Source organism: Limanda limanda, chromosome 15, assembly GCF_963576545.1.
Source record: "Limanda limanda chromosome 15, fLimLim1.1, whole genome shotgun sequence".
Classification (NCBI taxonomy): domain Eukaryota; kingdom Metazoa; phylum Chordata; class Actinopteri; order Pleuronectiformes; family Pleuronectidae; genus Limanda; species Limanda limanda.
In genome coordinates this window covers 16,024,461-16,047,845 of record NC_083650.1, presented here as the reverse complement: position 1 = coordinate 16,047,845, position 23,385 = coordinate 16,024,461, and the positions used below count along the sequence as shown (strand labels likewise).

The window sequence follows — 23,385 nt, the reverse complement described above, 5'->3', positions numbered from 1 at the left end:
TTTCCATCATGAATCCTCAAAACATATTAATAAACACAGTTGGTAAAAAAAAAAAAAAAGCTGCCACACAGAGATATTTCTTGTTGAGATAAGATTAATCACAGTTATGGGGAACGTTAAAGGCTGTGGAGCTCAATGAGGCACGGAAACAAACTTTGGCTAAAAGGCGAAAAATACAAAACTTGTGTTTCCATTAACCCGCCTGGACCTAATCTTAGTGTGAAGAATTTGTCGTAACATTATTGATGTAGACATAATTTTATCTGCTCCTTAGACTTTACCTCGATCCTCCATGAACTTGTAAAGCTGCTGAAGGAAGTTCTCCCTCTCCTCTGGGAACGGCTCCACTTCCTCCTGCCGACAGGGAAAGAGACACTTTGAAAATCCTTTTCAAGTCTGATGTAGCAGGGATAAGATCATGTGCACCGCCATTACCTCTTCTTCTTCACCACTGGCATCTGCCTGCTGCTCTTCCTCTTCATCATCATCCTCCTCCTCACTGCTGGAACTTTCTTCTTTCACGTCCGTCTTCCAGGTGCTGGGCACGAGCAACTGATGCTGGAACTCGAAGGCTGCGTCCAGCGCTGTCAAAAATGCATTACGGCATTTCAACTTAGCCCAGTGTGTGATGCTTGTCATTCCCTACTGCTTTTTGTCTCACAAACTGAGGCTGTAAAACTTGACTTTAATAGATAGAACAATTACCAGGCTAAATGAAAAGATGAGTAATAAATCAACAGAGAACAGGTACAATACTACTAATTCCGCAACTCTGTCTGTAAGTGGAGCACATATCTCAAGAACAGTTTATCTAATCGGCTTTACACTTAGCATATGTATTGTTGAGGGCCCTAGAAAAAGCAGCGTTGGATTTGTTGCGATTTGGACGTGTTCTTTATTAATACAATTTGAATAGACAGGCGACCAGCTGTAAACGGTGTACTGAGTCAAACCTCTCTGAGCTTTGAATAAACAGGTGAACAGCTCAGCTTCAGGCCTCTGTGGAGTCAAGCAGCTGATCTTTACTTACTGCTGCTTAATAACTAAATATTTTATATTTAAAAGAAAGGATCAGGTATTACAACAGGCAAAGAGAAAAGTAAAAATTATAAATCAATAGAATACGAGGAAAATAAATTTCAAATGTAATACCTTCATTTATTAGATTTAAACCTCTTGACATCTGCCCCTGGGTTTGTATGTTTGTGTGTGTGTTTATGTGTGTATGGTGTGTGTGTATTTGGAGTCCTACATGTACATTTACTTGTAGTGAACCAATCAAACAGTGAATTCAGTGGAAGGAAACCAGTTAATTCTCTGGAAAATTATTTAAACTAAGAATCAGTGGCGATTAACTACATTTCCAACTATAATCTTACTTCTGAATATAATGAACATAAGTGTTACAGTAGAAAAGACACTGACATAAACATGAGTAGAATTCAGCCATGGAACCCAGCAACATGAAAAGCTGTCATGAGTGTTTGCTGTGACGTGGAGCAGCAGAAGCGCATACAATGTCACAGGTGGTACCTAAGCAGCATCTAACCAACTTTGCAGATGCTGGTTTCACGGTTTTGCAACGCAGGAAATATCACAGTTGTGAGTCAACCACCTGTGAAAAGTAGGATAATACAGAGCTGCTTCCTTACAGTAATTATGAGAATGTAAGAGCTCTGCAGCAGAAAAGAAACAAGGGCGCTATATAAAAAACCTGGTGATGACTTCAAATAAAAATAGACTCAACACTGACAGGCGCTCTTCACTGCTGCATTCCCCGGAACAAAAACAGAACTTCTCTTTCTTCAGTCTGCCTCGCTGCAACCTACTCAGAGTATTTTTTTGCCAAGTGTGTCAACACACAGCCCAGCTCACAGATGTCTGGGACTCGCTGTGCACTTTGCTTGGCTTCTGAAAGATAAAAGTCTAAAAGCTTTCCTTTAAACTCACCAGGTTTGAGCCCTGCGTCGGCTTTTGGAGGACAGTCACTACTGATCTCACGGACGTCCTTCCTCTGCACCATGGAGCTAGAAAAACAAACACAGCGACTTTGATTAAAATGTGCACAGGAATGATAGTGTGAACAGCACAGCCTGATACTAGACCAATGTTCAGCTCTAGGATGTAACTGTAGGTGAAAGTAGAAACCAGCCAAAGGATTTTCGCAGAATTGTGTTTTACTGACAGGAAAGTTAGACTCAAAAAATAAGATGTAAAGCAGCAATAGAGTAAACAACCTAAACTCTTATTGGCAGAGTGAAAATAGTTTCAAACCGTAGAGCCCAGCACCCACGACAACCTCAGAAGTTGAGCAGACATGACCCGATTCACAGCCTTTCTACCAGCATCTCTACAGCAACTGGCCAAAGTGTCAGGGATTTGTCAGATAGATGTATCAGTGGTGCTTGTAAGCTGAAATCTGTTAGAGTCTCGGCTGCTGTGCCAGGGTGACGATTTGCTGTGGTATCTGTTGACAGCTGAGCTGATCCAATAGATTTGCTATTGAGTGTATAAAAAAAACTGTTTATTGCAGCGCAACAAGCTCATGGAAACTAGACATTACCTTTAATTCCTGGAATTTTTTAAACCGTGTTAATAAATAGTAAAAGAGCTGTATTTTATATACAGCTTTTCCAGTCTTAACCACTTAGGGTGCTTTACAGTACAAGCCACATTCACCCATTTACACACACATTCATTCACCACTTCTATGTGCAGCAGTTTTCTATCACGCACCATTCATACACTGTTAGCACAGCGGCCAGGGGCAATTTGGGGTTTAGTATCTTAACCGGGGATTGAACCACCAACCTTAGTGGTTAGTGGACGACCCGCTCCAACTCCTAAATCACAGCTGTGTGTGTTTGTGTTAGTAGTGCGCCACTGGTTCCCTAATGCACTTGTATGTATACAAATGGTGCAAAGATTTTTATATTTATTTAACTGTGATTAATTAAAAGGATAAATATAATTAAAAGGGTGTTCAGCCACGCAGTCAGCTCTGTGAATATGTTAGGCACAGAAGCATTTTGAGCTAAATGCTATCAGATGCTTAATAACATCTGCTAATTAGCACTATAACGGTTGAGGCCGATGGGAATGTCATTTGCTAGTCATTTTCATAAACAAATAGCTGTCGAGATAAAATGTCACGCTCATTGTGCAGAAAGATTAAATATCACCAAAATCAGCAAGATTCAGCCTGTGGGGACCATGAACATCTGCACAAAATGTCACAGCAGTTCATTTCCACAGCCCTTGCCATCCCTAAAGCCATGCTACTAACATGGCGAAGAATTATACAACTATTTATTATTCTCTTTCATACGGTATTTTATGACTCGATTAATTACAACATTAAACATGCAGTTTGCAGCCTAGCTTTGTTTATCCGATTCTGAAAGGCTCAGTTAAAAACATTTGTGCAATGATTAAACTGTTTTTTGTCCGTACAGTTTGCCAGGCAGCCACAAGACAAGCAAAAAAATAGCAACTGTTTCCAATGTTGCTATGGTAACCTGATCTGACTAAATAAGAATACCCGCTTCCTGACAGCTCCGGTCTCCCTTCTGGATGTGACCTTGCTTTCCCTGAAAAAACATTTTCCAAAGCCATTGTTTTGGAAAAGCCACACTGAACGGTGACCATTAACAATACCCCACTCTCCAGAGATAAATGAACACACTAACCCAGGTGCTGTGCGGGGAGGGGTCATATGGTCTATGGACGTGACCCATGTTAAAAAAAAATAACAACAACACACCGCACAGGGAGCAGCAAGTTGAAATAACTCAGTAATAATGGGACAAGAAGAGGCTGACATGAATGATAAAAAGTATAATAATAAATAATGTCAGGTGGAGCGAGGGTACGTGTGTTAAAGAATGGAAAACACTTAACATCACTTTGAGTGTAAAAAGGGCTACAGGAAATGAGGCAGCCTGGTAGGAACTGTGACATTGTTGATAAGAGGGTAGAGACAGTCTGAACCTGATGTTGACAAATGTGAACTATTTACTATTAACCATGAAACATTAACTGACTAAGAATTTTGACTGATTTATATTAGCTGTTTAAAAAAAAAACTTGGACATTGGTACCATCTTCGCAGGTCTTCTGCATCTTGGGTCTCAAAGTTGACACAACCATGTGGATATTTTGCTATTTCTGAATAAAAACCAGGAGAAAAGCTGGCCTAGCCTGTTAATCGCGATTTATTATTGTGATTTCCCACTGATCATGTATGCAGTTTACTCCCATGTGCATCAGAGTGACTGCATTCCCGCCGCAGCCACAGGAACACAGCTAAAGCAGAAATTCATGCCGTTTTGATGGGCAACTGAAGTGACCAGACTTCTGTATGTGTGAGACAAGCCGTTTTCAAACATGAACTCCAGCAGACCTGGTCAGGATTTTCTCCGGAATTTGCCTTTCACCCATAAACAATGCAGGGGGATACTCTAGTTTTGTCAGTCTTGTTGATGACTTTTGTTAGAAACATCCTCCACACGTCTACTCGGTCACAGTAAATCCTGTGGAGGATCGCCTGCGGTTTTCTCACATGGTCTCACTGGGACATTCTACTGAGCATTTACTAAGAGGCTGGCCAGAGACACTCTAATTGGTGTTGTTTATCAGTAAAAATAAGTTTTTATAGTGTACATCTTTGATGTGAACGATGTTATCATACTGCAAGATCCCGATGTGGTCAATTCTGTTAAAAAGCTTAGTTGTTCTGTGTCATATAATATAATCAACAACACCGGCGATGTTACAGATGCATCAGACTGATACATCACTTCGCACACGGGTAACAGTAATAATATATTTTCATCCTTATTATTCCATCCACATAAAAGCAGGAGGACTTGGGGAAACAAAGGCCTAAGAAACCCATTAATAATGATATAGATTTTCCGACACCCTACATTATTATGTCTAGCACCCGCCCTTGGATATGCGGATTTCAATGAGTGAACTTAACTGCAACAAAACAGAAGGGTAGACTGCTCCTGTGTGATTTAATTTGCAGCAAACACCACCACAGGGCACCGTGCTCACTCAGAGGAAATACTTTACAAGTATATGACTTCCAGTTCTTAGGTGATTTATCACTCTTATCTTATCCCTCGCATCAACTCTACCCTTCACCTGACCATTAGCCAAAATACAAGCGATAAGACTTCCTGTGCTGTGAGTGTGTCGTCTTCAGCTGCAGATTAAGGGTCATGTCAGTGAATTACACGAGATATCTCTGAAGGAATGCAGACTCAAGGCTGTTCTGTCTTCAGTGGAATTAAAACAGACAATAAGGTAAGTCTCTGAAGCAGCGAGGAAACACCAGATTAACTTCTGTGTGGGCTACGGCACGTCACTACCCACATACAGAAAGGCTGCAGTGAGAAACGATCTGCTGAGCACAGACTCCTGACAGGACTTATTCCTCTCTCTACCACAGACAAAGCAATCTGGCAGTGTGGTTCCAGGCTGTATTTACTTACTGTATACTACTGATGGGGATGTTCATATCATATCATCAGATCATTCATAAAATGAACATGCATATCATCTTATTGCCAAAGCTTCACAAAATAATTGCTGTTTTCCCATAATTATTTAAGTTACCATCACAAATCAACTTAATGCTATGCTAAATTCAGATTTACTTGTTACTTTTGAAATGATAAAATGAACATAAACATAATTTATGTGTTAATAATAAAAATGTAAATTAATATATTCTGATAATCATTAGTGTGCATTTTGGTTCATTAGTAATGACTCACAATTTTCCATCTTTGAACGAGCGGACGAAGATGTTGTCCTTCTTCATATTCACATCATCATTGCAGTCCGGGGAGATGACCTTGTTGAACACAAACAAGAGACGGTTAATAGGTCAGATGAGGTGGTAGAGTGTGTGTGTGTGTGTGAGAGAGAGAGAGGCAGTAGCTTCAGCAATAGGCCATGCTATTAAATAACAGAATACGGATACATGAAATTATGAAAAACAGGCAGAGGAAGTGAAGGGTTATTATAGAAGGGACACAACAGTGAGCGTTTTTCCATATCAGGGTCTAATCCAGAGGAAGCAGCACTGTCTGATTTATACCAGGACTATCTGCTTGCAAACACACACTCGCTGCGGGGACGATTTTACTTGACCACCATGACTTGTGTTTGCACTGTGAGATCATTTCCCTTTTTGACGCATGCGCTGTGCTGGAAATATGCAAATGAATGCACCGAGCTCGCCCCTACAGTCCCTGTTTGGTTTGTCTTTTATTTAACTTGGCATTTTCAGAGCACACAGTTTGTCACAGATGAGTGATTTACCAGTGTACAACTCCACGCCTCTGCCATACGGTCACAGTATAAACAATGACAGGCTACTGTGTACTGTACTTCCCTGGGCTGTCACCAGGAGGCAGCATGGTGCTCGGCCAATTGCCAGCCAAGAACAACAAATGCTGGAGGCGGGACTGTGTTGACTACACTGTTAAAGGCACAGCTTTCCACACCCTCTCTCATTCGCCCAGTTATACTTGTAACACTTACGTAAACAAACAACGCCTGTCACTATTTCATTAGGCCCAAGCAGTAGCTGAGGGTTAAGTCTGGGTGGAGGGAAATGGATTGGAAAAGACTGAACGCATACAAACATCAGGGAAAACAAGCCGTGTCTTTTTCCTCCAAATAATATGAGTCAAGCTGTTTTGACTCTTGGAAACTCATCAAGTTCAGTCAGGCAGCTGCTGCACAAAGTTTGTCTTTATAGAATTCAGCTATTTAACTGTATAAACATGCAGATTTCCAGCATTTCAATACCATAAGCCTGCATAGTGCTGTGGTTATACGATGCTGTGAGTGTACATGAGGACCAGGAGTGGTAGCCCCTTTTTTCTTCACAGTGATGGAACAGAGACTCACCAGTGCAGGGTACCACGCGCTCTTCTTCTTGTCCCCGGTGGTGACCCCCTCCACACAGACCACTTTGCCAAACATTTCCTTGTTCTGCCGCTGATCATTCTCCTCCTCTTCACTTGAAGATGAAGACACCTCTTCTTCTTGACTGTGGGAGAAAAGTACAGTTTACTGGATGGACTGCACTTTAGAAAAAGGTAGATCAAGCGAGTAGATGTTCATAAATACATATTTAAATTCTTCACTTCGAGTGAATTCAGCCCATTGTATTCACAGCTAAGAGCAACAAAGTACTTTCTCTGGTTCCAGCTTCTCAGTTTTGAGGATTTGCTGAAGATTTTATTTTTAGCTTTTGCTCTGTGGGTCAATGATGAATTCACTATGGACATTATAGAATGTTAAAAAATTGTGAAAACTATTGTTACAATTAGGTAGACAACCAGTGAATATACCAGTAAAGTCCTCAAAGCTGTAACAGCTTCTATTTGGAGTTAGTTATAAGATGGTTGTTCTCAGTTGATTGAGAAAAGTTGACCTATTAGCAGTGTTGTTTAATGAAAGAAAATCCTCTTGGTTGTTCATAGAGCTGCAAATGCATTGGCATTTCATATTACTCCACACTATAAATAAACTGATTAGGTAAATAAAATTGTAATACAGTTTCTTCTCAGTATAGACCGACAAAGGATTTCTGCTGACAAAACATCTTTTCATTTAACAGGTACTCTAAGTCTCCAATTAACAACCCACAGCACAACGAAACCACTACCGAGTTATGAAGACAAACTATTATGTATCACAGAGAAACATGAGGTCGGCTCCATTGATGAGCTCACTCATTAGGGTCAGCGCATTGACGAGGCGGCTCATTCTCAGCTGTCTTAACCGTCATCCTGATGCTCAGGCGGAGCCCTGACTGTGGCCCGTAGACAGGCAGCCAATGATAATGCAAGCAGCACCAGCAGGCAAACAAGCCCTCCATCCTCTTTTTATGCCTCACTAGGCTTGTTCTGACAACAGCACTGTGTACACTCTCACACACACTCTCTCTCTCTCTCTCTCTCTCACACACGCACGCACATACACACACACACACGCTCTGAGAACTGTAAATCAGCCAGACTGCTGCTGCTTAACACTCCTACGACAACAGCAACAACATTGAATATGCTTTACATCAAAGTCATAATCACACGACTCTTAGTGACGGAATGAAGAGACTACAAGTAATTTAGGGAAGAGTTTGAAACACTGACAACTACAACACAGAATGTTACAGTTACAGAATTATTGTTGGATATAGAATATAATTAAATGAGTGTTATTTAAGTAACTAACATTTTAAGTAGTCTTATTAATTAAATTTCTTGCTGTCGGTTATGTGAAAAGATGTCTGTATGCTAAATAGGAAAATACAGCCAACAGCCCATGAGCTTGGCTTAGCTCAAAGATTGGAGGCAGGAGGAAGCACCTTGCTCCATCCAAAGCTAAACTAGAATCAAACCCGTATCGAGTTACAGGAAATACTCCCCTTGTGTTCCTGATTCATGGTTAGGATCCAAAATTGCCTTCTTTATCATTTTAAGGTCTCAACCTTCTATGAAAAGTGCCTTGAGATAATGTTTATTAGGATATGGCCTTAAACAAATACAATTTAATTTAACCTAAAAGGATATGAATAAATACTGGCCAAAATATTTTTCTACCAGCCATTTACCATCACAAGCCATATCAAAAGGTTTGCCATAGGGCAATGTGACTGTGAGAAAATAAATAAATAATTACAAATTTTGAAAAATATTGTATCTATAATAGTATTAATAATTGTCATTTATTTCATATTTAATTTGTATTGGAAACTTGCCATTTGAAGTACGGTACCGCTAAGGCTTGAATCTTTGAATATAAGGCCAATCAGGGTCCAATCCAGACTTCCTATGATAAGCTTTTTTTGTCTCATCTATATATCTTTCCCTGCCCTCAATTTTTTTCTTTACTTCTCCTCATCTGTCTCTCCCTGAACACTGTCTTCTATCCGGTATCCATGTTCCCTTTCTCTATGGAGATAAACAAACATATAATACTTAAATTAATTAATATAGGCTTGTTGTTTTCCAGTGACAGTTCGTCTGTATCCAGTAAGTCAATAAACAGAGATAGAAGAAAGAAGTACCAGCCTGTTGTTGCAGCCACAGAGAGGTGTATGCCACGTTACTTTAGTCAGTTATAAAGTGTGTAAGCGCATGTTGCAGTATAAAATCTAATGAGAGGCTGTCACTGAAAGGGAGGCGAACAGGGAAAGGAGCCAAGTTAACTCAGTCTGGACCTTAAGTAGCGAGAGAGATGTGCTGTCGCTCCCATTAAACTAAGTACGTGCCGGGACAAGTCATTGAGGTGTTAAAGTGATGATCAATTGGAGAGATACATTTTCTTTTTGCTGTGTTGTGCCACCATGGAGAAATGTCACTAGTGATAAGTCTGAAAAGATTAGGTGCATAAACTTTTGTTATGTGTGAGTGTGACCAACGTTTTTCACCAAATTCAGAGAAATCCGATAAACCCACATGACCAGTTGTCTAAAAAAAGTCAAGTCTCTGCTATAAATCATAAAATCACACCTCATTTTCATAGCATCAAATAATTGATCAAAACTTAATTTCTAAGAAAGTTGAGAACCTGAACATGTGTCGCCACAATTACAGCTGCCAACTGTAAAATGACAGAAACCTTCTTTGAGAAAATTGTCTTTGGCGAGAATTTATTTTTATTTGGGCCATGTCCCATCTATTAACATGGAGGAAGTGAAGTTAATGACTTATACTGCAGCCAGCTACCATCGTCCATCTTTATTTTCTGTCATTGACCAGTACCAGTGACTTCTTGGTATTTCTGTGGTTGCCTCGCAACCTCATGGTTAAACAAACTAGGCATAATGTTGCGTTTGAGTAGAGGCAGGCTACCTGTTTCCTCCTGTTTCCATTCTTTATGGTCCACACTTGAGGACTCTCCACAAGAAAGCAAATTCCCCACAAAAATGTTGAACTCTTCCTTTAAAACAACCACTCTAGTAGCTTTGATCTCAAAATGTGCTGCATTGTCAGCCCTTGTTATCAAACCGTTAAGACTTTTAGTGCAACGGAATACAACTGGTCCAAGGTGCTAATGTGCAGCTGGGACCACTCCAGGTCAATATTGCATCAATGTTTAGAGTAATATTGACTTTTCTGAGTGCCATTAGCAATGGGTGTCAGAGAATGAGATTATGTAGCAGAGTGTCCTCTTTATAACAGTGTGGAGCCACAATTATTTCCTGTGCCAAAAACGAAATCCCTTAGCAGTTCCTATTCCCTGATGAAAACTCTGCAGTCTACCAGGAGTAGGCATATCAGAGCACAAAACACCGACTGGAACATTTAGTTCAGCAGGACGCACGCACGCACGCACGCACGCAAAAACCTCCCCACCAGCATCACAGACATCTGATACATCAAGTACGATACCAGCCCTGCAGGATGTACAGAGGCGGCGGCCAACACTCACATAGGGTTTGATCGTCGCCCGCGGTTGCCCTTCTTGCCGATGACAGGTGTGCCGAAGTGCTCGGGGTTGGTGAGAGGGAGTCTGTCAAGTGTCTGCAGGGGAGAGAACAGAAATGAGCCTCAGTGGCGTCTTGTCACACACTAAATTTGAAGACAGAAGATGGATCTTGTAAACCCTGAAGAAATGTCAACAGTTCCAAACAGAGAGATTTACCATCACAGCACTTTCCTGTAATGCGAGTTTACATATCCTGAAAATATTTCACAGCTGAACTTCTAGAGGCCAATATGGGACTATTCATGAGAAGCTTTTTAATTTGAGCACTGTGAATAGAGATGTGAGACTGTTTTGACTAAACAAAATCTATGAAACAGACTCTGAGTCCCCAGGAAGCTGAAGGACAGCGCAATACTTGCCTCGCTCTCTGCAAAGTGACGCGCTCCTTTCAGGCAGAGAGAGGAACGCCTCAGGGTCTTCTCATCGCCATCGTCAAAGACTGCAGAGATGAGAGTGAAAACTATTAGCCTGCTGTATGAAGGCAAGGAGTCCACCAATATACACAAACACTCACACACACAGTCACAAAATGTCTGCTTGTTTTATGATACGCTGAAAACAAATTATGTTTGTGGATAAATCCAACAGGCAGTGACAGTGTCGCTTCCAGCTCATGGCTCTATCAGAGCTTCAAGGACCCTCTGTGCAGCAGAGAGCGGAGTAAATGGTAAAATAAGAGACGTGGTGGAACTGTCTAATGCATCGACTGATATGAAATGGCCATAGATGTTTACAATGTGCGGCCACATACTGTATACAAAATGACAATTCATATTGAGTAACAAAAACCGATTTCCTTTCGCTTTCAGACAAACCCTGATGTGTAAATCCTTAAATCTCAGTAATCAAATGTATTTGGCAACAGCAATGAGGGAAAAGTCACTTGTGGTAACTTCCGCAGTGACTTGTGTTTTTGTTTTCTCACTGATGAAAGAAAAGACAAGTGTTTTCGAGACAGGAAAAACCCCATGGGTGTTTCCTAAGAGATGAACAGCTGCTGAGGAACTGCCGAACTGAGCAGCAGCCTTTACACTGTGTGCTTTGGATTATCTAACATTTTAACTGTGTGCGCTTGACAGACTCGCACTTACAACTTGCCATGAAAACTATAGCAACAGTTTTTCAACTCAATTTACAGTTTTCATGCTAAAATCCTAACTTTTGGCAACTTCCAGCTTCTCAAATATTAATTTTGCACTTGCTGCATTTCTCTTTGACTTAATTGCAAACCAAATACCTCAGTGTTGGAAAGTTGGTCGCAAAAACAAATTCAAGGAAGTTGGCCTGTGATCTTCATTTAACAATTTATTTATATTTTAGAGACCAAATGATAAATCCATCAATTATGATTTTATGACTATGTTAACTATATGTTCTACCTCTGGAGATCCACCTCTAGTTACTTAAAAAGTATTAAGTTTGAATTAGTAACCAATATTGGTACAGTTACTAAATGAACAAATTACTTCATCCTTTGTTCTCAATTGTTTAATGGGTTTGTCTTGACCAGTATTGCTCCTTGATTTGGATGACAATATTTTGAAATATATTAATATGGAAACATAATATATATTTTACTGCACATTATAAATAACCCAACAAACAAAGGTAACTGTTTGGGATTTGATGGTTTGCAGATATGACTGAGCAGATACAGCACAGCAGCTTTACTGCTGTCAAGTCAATTTAATTTGTATTGATATAGCCCTATCTCACAGAACAAATACACAACACCATCCTTAGACCCTGAAAAATTCTAAAGTCAACATCATCTAACACACACCAAAATTGCAGATGGTTCTTGCAACAAATTAGTGCAATAACAAGTTTAAATTCACAATGGTTTCCACGCTTTGTGTGTTAGTTTTTTACACATGCATGTTTAATAAGCTTGCTGTGAGGAGAGTGTGATTCTTCCTGACCGGAGGTAAAGAAGATGTTTTGTTGTGAACTTACCAACAGTATATATACTAGCATCAGTCAGCTTGTTGATTGTGGCCTCCTGGTAAACTCCATCCTGATTCTTCACCTCTACAACAGCACCCACCTGTTGGACAGATTCAATGCTGTTATTTGCCATATCAAGATGCTAATAATATTATTTTTTGTTTTAAACAAAAAGGATCAACTACAAAAAAATGCATTAAGTGCAAATAATAGATGTGTTTTAAAAATACTCTATGTGACTGTAATAAAGCATCAATCCCCACCATCTTGCTGGCCTTACCTTTAGAGTTCCTTTGATATTTTCATCATGGACCTCGGCTGTGGACAGATCTGGTTTAAAGGTCACCTGTGGAAGGGGGAGGCACCAGAGGGGGAGAATCACTAACAAGAATAAACAAACAATCCCCCACAAGCCTGACCGGGCCACATCAATCCTCCACTTCACAGAGGAAGCACATCCCTGCTGGACTTTATAACTGCTGACACGCTGATTACAGCGATGGACTCTTTCAGCTGGATGGGTTTGTTAGAGGTCACAGGCCTGAGAGAAACACACTGGCAGATAGTTGTTAGTGTCTTCAGGCAGCAGCATGTGTGTGGATATTAAATACTATAGCTCATTTGTGGTGTTGTTGAGTGGGGGCCAGACACTTGACAACTGCGCCTAGACTGCTGGCACCAACTGTGGAGGATTTCTGAAGTGAAGGTTAACGGCTACGCAAACGGACCACCCCCAATCCCTCGATGCATCTGCAGCCTCCCTAGGTGAGCCATGGTAGATCATAATCTGATCACGCTGTGGTAATCTTGCATTTGCATGGTGACCTAGCAATACTGAGTGACAAAAATAGACCATTAGGCTAATACACACACACATACACATGTGCGCACGCACAAACATGCCGATTTTTAAAAGGGCATGTTGGAAATGTGTGCGTTTTGCATTGAAAAAGCCCCTCCCTACTTTTTTCTATCAAAAAGCCCATGTGCTTCAATTTTTGTTTCCTAAGGGAAATTAAAGTAAATTTTTTAGAGCATGTGTTAGTAAAATAGGACCATAATTATAATTATAATGGAGAACTGGCTTCACTTTGATTGACTGTGATTTAGTTGGAATCAACCGCTACACAAGGGCAGAAAAATATGTTAAACACCCCCATCTATAAAAAAAAAACCAAGCCTGCAGGTAACAAATTCAGGCAAAGTTTTGTCGAGAGCAGACACAGCAATCAAAGTGTGGCTGTGAAGACAGTTTCAAGACAATGAATGAGAGAAATATATACTGTAAGATTCTGCTGTGCTGTCAGGTCATAAAATAAAAAGGGAGGAGAGAAGAATAAAAAGCATCCTGAGGCAGCAAATCATCAGTCATGAAGATAATGGCATTCCTGCTCGGTGGAATAAAGGAATCCCTTTCTTTACAGGGACCAGCACAGGAGGCTCAGCTCTCCACAGACAGAAGGAGGGTGACCGAAGACCCAGCTAGAGAGCGTTAGTAACACCTAACAACCTCTGACAGCCTCCTCACTGTGAGCTTGGTTCTTACAGCAGTCTGTGCCAGTACATATAAACTATAAAACCACTTAGACTGAACAACACATTTTGAAATAAGGTAGTAAAATAATAAGAGGAACATGTTTAACAGGAGCTCAGTTTATTATAACATAATGTATCTAATCTGCAGGATGTTTCACTACACTAAATTTAGAAATTACATTATGTTATGTTCCTGTTTACATACTACTAGGGCCACATCAATATATCAGTTGGCCAGTTTCATGAGTCAATGCTGGTCTATCACAGATGTATTAGTATCAATATAAGTTGACAACAGGTCTGCACTCCCTCCTACTATCAATGAATGTCCTGGATACAATCACTGTCAGCTTGAGCATTCGGAGCCAGAGACTGTGCAGAAGTGATCAGACGCTGGAGCCACAGTATTGAGGTCCCACTGATACATGTGCTCTGTCAATCATGAGTCAGTGTCAGGCAGCTGCCAATCATTAGATTCAACAGAATTTGAGAATATCAACTACATAAAACCAAACCGACTGGAAACAAAAACATCAAGAGATAACTACAATAAAAAATGACAGAAAATGTCAAAAGTGCTTTAATTTGGTCCACGTCCCATCCACTAACAGAGGATGCAGTGTTGATGACTTATACTGAAGCCAGCCCCCAGGTGGCAATTGATACACTTTGGCTTCAATTTTGGGGAGCGGATGTGACATCCATCTACAGTCTATGATGTTGACCTATTTATTCCAACATGAAAACCAGGTCAGCTTAACAACCAATGACAGGCTATATATAATAAGAACATGAGCCGATACATAGATACTTATCATTTTCAATCTCTCAAATCAACATCAGCCCAAAAATTCAATATTGACCAGGCTCTACAATACAGCTATGATCAGTGCACTTTGATCTTGATTTATTCAAACATGATTCACTGCTAGGGTTTTCTTTGCCTTTAAGCCCATAAGCAGCAGAAGGGCATGAACCCGGGCTCACAACAAACAGTATTGTGACAGCTCAGACAAAAATAAACAGCAACTCCAGTTGTTCCACTCATTTTCCTGCCTCACAGCCTCTCTCCCGTCTACTCAGATCGTGAAGCATTCCTTCTCCTGACGTTACATGTTGTCTTGTTGACAATGTATCAGCTACACTACATTTTCTTTAGAGCCAACAGGAGTGAGGATAACACAAATTTTAATTATAACATTATGATATTTATTTATTTATTATTATATTTACATAATAAACAAAATAGCAAGCTAAACAGATCATAATGACAATAAACCTTATGAGAAATAGTGTCTGGAAACATTTAGAATACAATACCAGGGAAAATTATCACAGTAATAACATTAGCAATACACTTAATTTCTTGATTTGAATTTAAAAGTTAAATTGAACTCTTTTTTAATAAAGAGATTCTTTGCATTTGCATTCTGCAGTGAAATCTGTAAAAACAAAACATAATGTGTATGCTGAACCTTTAACAACAAGTGATAACGACATGGTACTAATTCACTTTTTACAGGTCCTCTAAATCATCTCAAATAACACAAGATCTTTTTGCTGAGCCTTAAAAATCCCTCAAAAGACACTAGTGACACACACTGTGCAACCATCAACTTTGGTTAACAAGCAGAGATTAATGAACCAAAGAGCTAAAGAGGAATTCATTAATGTCATATTTCAATGTTTGTGTAACGGAGCTCACATCCACATTACAGCTACTCAAAAACAAAGCCCAAGCTCAGCCAATTAGTATGGTAATTAATTTATGAGCCAAGACTGTCCTATTATCTTCATTTAAGCCCATCATATTTAAATGAAGAACATCAGATCGTTTGTCCATGAGACAAGACGGCACATCATTTGATGATTTCAGCTGGTAGACCAGAATGCCAGAACGCTGCTGCTCTTTTGTCTCTGCAGGGGAACTGTAGTGCACTGACACAGTGAAAAAGCCAGCATCCACTCTTTGTTCCTCCCACACACTCCAGCAGAACGAGAGACAAGCGATCTGTCTCTATTGTATTACCCAGATGCTCCAGCTCCACTGGGAAATGAGATAGTGTACTACGTGTATCGTGTAATGCCCTCATCAGCAATGCATAAAACCAATGGGGGACGTGGAAGCTGTGGGCGACCGGGACGCCTGAGGACGTCTAGGTACCTGGGAGGGCGGCCCAGGTCCTCTATCTGTCACAGCTGGTCTGCTTGATCAGCGTTTCATCTGTTTGAGCAGTACTAACAACCTAGACCAGGTGGAAGCGCTCCAGCATGTGAGCAGCCCAGATGGATCTCTGGCAACATCAGAAATCATTGAAATGATCATTTCTCAAATTCTACAATGAACATCTCTGATCATCACAGCAGTCTCGTCTCTAAAGGAATGTGTTGGACAGTGGCTCTAAAATGTGACCATCTCTTATACAACCACTGCGGATGAACAATAAAGCTGAGCTCAGTGATCAGACAAAGACAAGGGACCCTCGACCTCCAGCATTCCACTTCACAGACAATACATTCATAATTTTAGATCATAGCACTTGTGACTTACCTTGGCCTTGACTAGCCTCTTGGCCATCTTGATCTTGGCCTCACAGAAAGCCCCTCGGTACTTTGCACTCACGTCCGTCCCTACTGTCAAGTAGGGGGGCTCCTCCAGAGTCTGAGGAAATGAAAAAGAACACAAAACAAGTGAGTTCAAAGTATTTTATTATATATATAGCTTACTGACACAGGTGTATTATCTCAGCTAAGGCAGGAGGACACACATACGAGCATCACACAGTCTGGGCTGGATACGCAAAATGCACCCGGCTCAGTGATTCATCCCTAGAAAACACATACCATCTGCTCTGGGTATTGGAAAACAAGCCTCTGAGGGAGCAAACAAAAAGGCCACTTCTCTTCTGCTTTGATGACTACAGAGAGGAAGCTCTCCGAAACACATAGCACCATCTTGTGTCATTATTAGATGTTTATCAACCCCCCCAAGAACAGATTTGCAGAGGGTACGGTACACAGAGAAAACAGATGATCAGTGTGTGGATGAGGGCAGGCGAGGGGGTTTTATAAAGCTTGAGAAAAAGCCTCATGCAACACTGGTATATTTAGACATCTTTCTAGAATAAGACTCAAAGTGGGCCAGACTTCCTGCTGACAGGACACATCGAAACCAGTTGCATTATGATTGCAGATTTTAACTCTTGTAATTTATCACATTTGAGAAGGAGCTGATATTTTTCCAATGTACCAATTTTTAAACTGACCAAGAAAACCCATTTTCTTACTTTCTGAGTGGATTAATAAATGACTGAAGTGTAATGAAAGAGCTCCCTTACAATTTAATATCAGCTTCTCTCCAAAAAAATCACCACAGAATGATGGTTATAACCTTTGTAGTTGATAGTTTGTTATTCAGAAGACTAAGAAAGAAGTCAACTCTACAATTTTTACCCGATCACAGACATAAATCTTATGTGTCTGGGTTCATGGCAGCTGTTCATTGTTCCCACGAGGAGGAAAAGAGTGTACAGGTTGCCATTCCAACTAACAACTACACCAGCATTTAGCAGCACTCAAACCAGTGAGGAGGAACTAATCACTGACACCAGATGCTCTCGGCCTCTGTGGCACATACTTGTGGCATGACCAGATTGCTTTCAGGACTGACATTTGCGAATGAGTCCTTTGACATGTTTTAACTGTTTGCAAGTTATTTTCATTGTTTGCCCAAAGCATTCAGGTTCTGAAGATGGTTTTATCAACTTTATAATTCCTTATCAAAGGCAGATTCTTTATTTATTGTAACCCGGGGGCATGTACACCAGCCGTCAAAAGACCGACGGCCTTTGTGTAAATACTGAAAGCTGTTCCTCACATATGCACGTGACAATAAACAGCAGCCAACCGTTTTATAGAGGCGTTTCACATTGATGGAGTGGTTCAGTAGAAATGAACCCAGTAGCTTCGGGCGGTTGGAGGAGAAAAACTTCCCCTTTTGACCCCATTTCGACACATTTAGCAGGTGCAACACACTTTTGTACCACTGCTAGAATGCTAGATTTGAACTTGAGGACAGAAGCTGTTAATGCTAATACTATTGTCAATCAATTTATATGTATTTTTTCTGATGAAAATTATATGGCGATAACTATAGATATTGTTTTTTTGCCTTGGCCTATGGTATCAGAAATATTTTGTTCTGTAAGATGTGTATCTGCATCAGCCCCCAAAAATCTATATCAGTCGGGCTCTAGTTACAAATAGTAAAGATGGGTGTGTGCAAAAATGATGATGTGTTCCTTTCATTAAAATATCCCTGCAGAGTGAAATTATGCTAAGTCAAATGTTGAGCTGGCTGCAGAAATAAGACAAATTTCCAGAAACGTGTTTTTCTGTGCTGAGGAAACCGAGACTTGTAACAGTCAAACCAGGACACAGTGCCTCATCTCCGCCGTCTGAGATTCTGACAGATGGTAATCAGGGGCAGAGTCCAGCGCACTTCAGCCTCCCTGCCTCTCAGATAAAACACCTCGTTTGTCTTAAGAGCATCCGGCCTCAGCTCCAGCTGCCGTCGCCAACACAGAGTTTACATGACGCAGCAGACATGTCTTCTCGCTGACAAACTCTCTCGTCAGTCGTGCCTGCGACACAAAGCTGGACTGCCACTGTGTAGATCATATATAATTCCATAACATTCTAGGTTCACTTGGTTCCTCCTATCAGTTGGAGATTGCAGCTTGGGTTTTCTTGACAGTTGGGGCTGAGAAACCTCCTCAACCTAGACAAGACATGGGTGATAACACACAACTGAGGCAAGATTTCTATTGTTCTTGCTTGTGTGGGGATGGCTTGTTGTGTCCTTTTATAAACAGTATATGGTTGTGTCCCGTGACAAAGTCCCATCTCCCTGCATTCAGCTAAATGTATGAAAGAAAAATCAAGGATTGCCCTTTAGCCTACAGCCATCTGGAAGAAAACATTGACTTATTCTTTTTTATTTTAACTGCTCCTGCTAGGGCTGAACAACAGACAATGTTGCCCCGACTCAAAAATAAAATTAAAACATGCAATCAAGATGACTAAGCTCAAAGAGGCGGAATTCCTTAGCCTCCAAATACCCTCATGCACCGAACAAGAGCTGCCATATGAAAAAGAGTGCAGCAGTATTTATCAAAAGCCCACTTCGGCTACTCCATGAAGAAGTTAACAAAAGGGTTATAGCAGTAGTATAATCAAGACCAGCTTTCTGGCTACACACCTGGCGCCAGTGATGTGGAAAATACTCTCCAGGCACACGTGCTTGATTAACTACATACAAATGTGATTTGGCATGGGCTGGCACAACACACCTGGGGCTGGCCGGGAAAGAAACAAACCTAAACTGCAGCTTGATTTGGATTAATTGCATTACAAAAAAACAAAAGTACATGTTTGAAAGGATGATACTTGGATATCAGGCTAATGTGCACAACTCTCTTATTAGGAACACTTACATTTATTCATGCTATAAAAGCTTTTCTCCAATCCACAAAGGGACAAGCTAAAACAAATGGCAGAGCTGACGGTGCACTGGGGGTTGGCCATAAAGTACTCGTTTCCTGGCTTTTGAATCATATAGACAATTTAAACAGCTCTCGCACCTCTGCTGATAACTAGTGATCCGAGGCCTACTCAGTATTTAAGCCTTTCTAGTCGGGGGGACAAAACAGGCAAAGCTGCTACATTCAGTCAGGGCTCTGAAACCATTCCAGCTTTACAGTAACAAAATATCCCGGAGTGACACTGGCAGCAGCAGAACAAGATTCGTTTCTGCTCAATAAAGAGGTCTTGGGTCATGAAAAATTTAACAGCCCAGTCCACAGAGTGTGAGTTGAAATAAGCCACTGCTTATGGTGCATTTTTTGGACAGCATGAATGACTATAGCATTTTTTATTTGGCAGCTCAGTAAAAAGACATGCCAGCTATCGAAAGCTTCAAGCTGGAGCAAAATCAAATAAGAATGGCATAGTTGTGGCGTGCTAACTATGGGTTGTAAATCAGTGAGTGTAAGAGCTTGTTTAATATGTGTCATCAGGGACAGGATCAGGGAATCCCTGACAGGCTGTTTCTCTGTGACTGTCCCATGCAAACATACAGACAACCCCTGCTAATGCACCTGCACTAGTCTCTTTAAATATTTCTTCAGCCTCTCACACACTAATAAAATGTGACCATTACGTTCCAGTAAAACTAGCCCAAGCAGATTCACATGTCAAAGTTCAGTCTTGACAAACCACAAATTTTCAATGTCACACAGTTGGGGTCGGTAGGTGGCATCTTTCATCTTTTAAATGTTAACTGACTGGCCTGTGTATAGGACACATTGAAATAACTCAGCTGCAGACTTTAATCTCACACAATGTGCTTTATGAGCATCTTGATCCAAATGCTGAAGGTCATAAATCTCCAGTTTGAATAAGCACCATTTATTGAAATGATATAAATGGAGGACAGGAAACGCTGAGACGTCTGTGTTACAGAGAGGCGCTTCTTTTCGGACAAACTATCTTTGACATGACAGCGGTGAGCAGAGAGCAAACAAACTGACACCAGCCAAGTTCAATTTAGACCTCATGTTAATTAGTTGCAGCTGATGCGACATACCACTGGCACATTTGTTATTGCAGACGGCGACAGGGATGCTAAGCTGACAATTAAAAGCTGCATGGCTGCACACTGCACGGCTAATGCCAACGATTTTTGCTAATAATTATCAGTAAACCTGAGTTAGCACCAGCCAGTACCCTAGTACCAATGTTGCACTGTCCATTTTGTCACATGCCATAATACCCAAACATACATTACATTTCATCTAGCTGATGCTTTCTTCCAAAGTGAATTACAATAAATGCATTCAAACATGAGAGTACAAACCCAGAACAGCAAGAATCATGCAAGTACAATTTGCTTCAAAAGTATTGATTGCACAGTTATCACATAATACTAAGAATGTTGTTGGTACGATCTAGTAACTGACAGACTGTCTACTAGCTGATCAGATTATAATTTCAGGAATATCTCCATCAGACTAGTTTAATCAGTTGTGTATTATGTATCGCTATGCAAGGAGTAACATGAATCCCTCAAACTCTATGCACTAATAAAAATCCTATGGTGCTGCCCTGACCGGAACAACAAACTGAGCAGAAGGGTTATGGAGATGTCAATCAAGCACATTATGTGAATGCTTTGACCTTAGGAGTTTTTTTACCAGTGAAAACACTGATATGTGTGTGTGAAGGCACTATTATATTTTTTTACATATATGATCATTATTAACATTATTATTGGTTCGTAACTAGTTTGCTAGACCTTCCACAACATACAAATGCTGCTCATATGAAAACAGAATGACACGCTTCACTTTAATTGGCGAGTGCTGTAGTGTTGTCATATTAAAGCATGCAACTCTTCATCCACAAATACTAATAACTAATAATAAGAATCGTTCAGAGATTATGTGATTTAAATTACAGGCAAATCTTGCTACTGTGTACACTGCGCTGTTCAGTACAGAGACTTTTAAAGACAAGTTTACTAATTATAGCACATGCTGTTATTAGGATGGATGTGTTGCTATTGCATGTTAGTATGTTTGAAGCTACACAACAATGTAAAAATTATGCTGTCAAGAGCTTGGGGTGGTGGAAACACAATGACACACCTAAACACTTCCACGTTTAACAATGAAATCACATCATATTTAATAGATTTCCTTTCTATAGAGCAATTATTTTCAATGGGAAAATTACTATCCATTGATGTGTGCATAAAGATACAAATGTAAACCACATAAAGACCATTCAGGCACTAGGCAGCATAACTGAAATATCATAAACAATAGTTTTGACCCATTATATTGTGGTATAATCAATAGGCTTGTAGGCCGAACAAAGAAACATGCAAGAGGCATGCAGGAAAGAATTAAGCTCCCTCCCAGCCTCGCTCACACGTACAATAATCCTGCTGTGAATCACCTCTTTGTCCGAAACAGAGTCACCACAATTCCAGTGACTGGTGCTTCAGCAGGAGTTGCCTTGGCAATGCAATAGCTTCAAACTAGGGGGGGGGGGGGGGGGGGGGGGGGGAGAGTCTTAAAACCTTTTGTTTACCATTTATTCCCCAAGATTTAGAACAGGCAAGAAAAATCCTCTCCTCTTGCATTATTGCCAACACTTGAAAAGTCTGATAAAATGCCAACTTTGAATTTTTAAATATCAAGTTCTCATGAATGCTTATTGTTTTCAAGAAAGATAAATCTGACCTCTTTCCAACATGTGGCCACAAACGTACGAATGACTCCATAATGCAAATAGATTTTTAATGATTTACAGCGCTCTCTTTCTAACTATGTGTCCAATGTTACTTTTTTCAGGTTTAAATACTGCCATGTCATCTTCGGTGGTTTCAGCACCTACACATCGACCTGCAGGTAAACAGATTGAAAACCTGTCTTCCTCGCCTAATAGTGTGTATTTCAAAGCAAAAATGCCATTGCATCCTTTAGGAGACCTCCCATAGGTTATAATTTCATATAAATCTCACAGCGTGATTTTTTCAACTCACGCTGTACGTTTTAAATTTTAATTCTCAAACTCAGCTGAGTTATCACTGATGACACAATCTGCGTTGTTTTGTTACAGAGAATTTACACCTAATTTTACCTAGATGACAGGTGACCTAAATTTTATAAGTGCAAATTTGTTGAGCGCCATTTTAATTTAACTATGGGCCTGTCCACTTCCAAATGCCAAAGAGTTCTTGGGCAAGATACTGAACCCCCAAATGGAGCCCTCAGTGTATGAATAGTGTTTGATAAATAAAGCACTGTGTAGACAAGCTGAATGAATGTGACTGTAAAGCGCTTTGACTACGCTAGGCTATGACTAAACAAGTAATATGAGTGGAAAAACACACATGACAGTGCACAATGAGCAAATCTTAAGTCAACACCTATGAGAGTATTTAGACAGCTCTCTCCACCACCGTCATCATCAAAACACCAAATGAGGGTGAAAGGGTTTTCCATCCCTCTAGGAGAGTCCAGCAACTTGTGTAGTGAACACGTTCTGGCAGCTTTTGGTTTGCCTAAAACCGTACAAAGACACTTAATGTCAGTTGTCCCCTGTTTCTGTATAAGTCAAAGTTCTGCTTGTGTAAGGTTATGTTCTGGGTATTTATTAAAAGAACCACTGTCTTAGTTGTTCTTTTACAATCTTACAAATCGTTATGCATTCAGACTACACCATTATATTATTAACGACTGGAAGGATTTCATGGACAGTGTTTTATCCTGCACACATTATTGAACATACACACATTGTGTGCAGTATGTGAAA

General features: G+C 40.4%; 1 protein-coding gene across 5 annotated transcripts in view; it reads right to left on the bottom strand.

Moving 5' to 3' along the window:
• The window catches only part of arid4b (AT-rich interaction domain 4B), a 37,793-nt gene that overhangs the window by 9,895 nt on the left and 4,513 nt on the right, over window positions 1-23,385 (bottom strand). For all 5 annotated transcript variants that reach the window (XM_061086663.1, XM_061086664.1, XM_061086665.1 and 2 more), the window contains exons 3-12: window positions 16,556-16,666; window positions 12,749-12,814; window positions 12,478-12,568; window positions 10,881-10,960; window positions 10,465-10,556; window positions 6,931-7,072; window positions 5,787-5,866; window positions 1,951-2,027; window positions 436-584; window positions 282-354 (exon numbers count right to left, since the gene is read on the bottom strand). In XM_061086663.1, coding sequence (XP_060942646.1) covers window positions 282-354; window positions 436-584; window positions 1,951-2,027; window positions 5,787-5,866; window positions 6,931-7,072; window positions 10,465-10,556; window positions 10,881-10,960; window positions 12,478-12,568; window positions 12,749-12,814; window positions 16,556-16,666 — 961 coding nt within the window. The remainder of the gene's footprint in view (window positions 1-281; window positions 355-435; window positions 585-1,950; window positions 2,028-5,786; window positions 5,867-6,930; window positions 7,073-10,464; window positions 10,557-10,880; window positions 10,961-12,477; window positions 12,569-12,748; window positions 12,815-16,555; window positions 16,667-23,385) is intronic.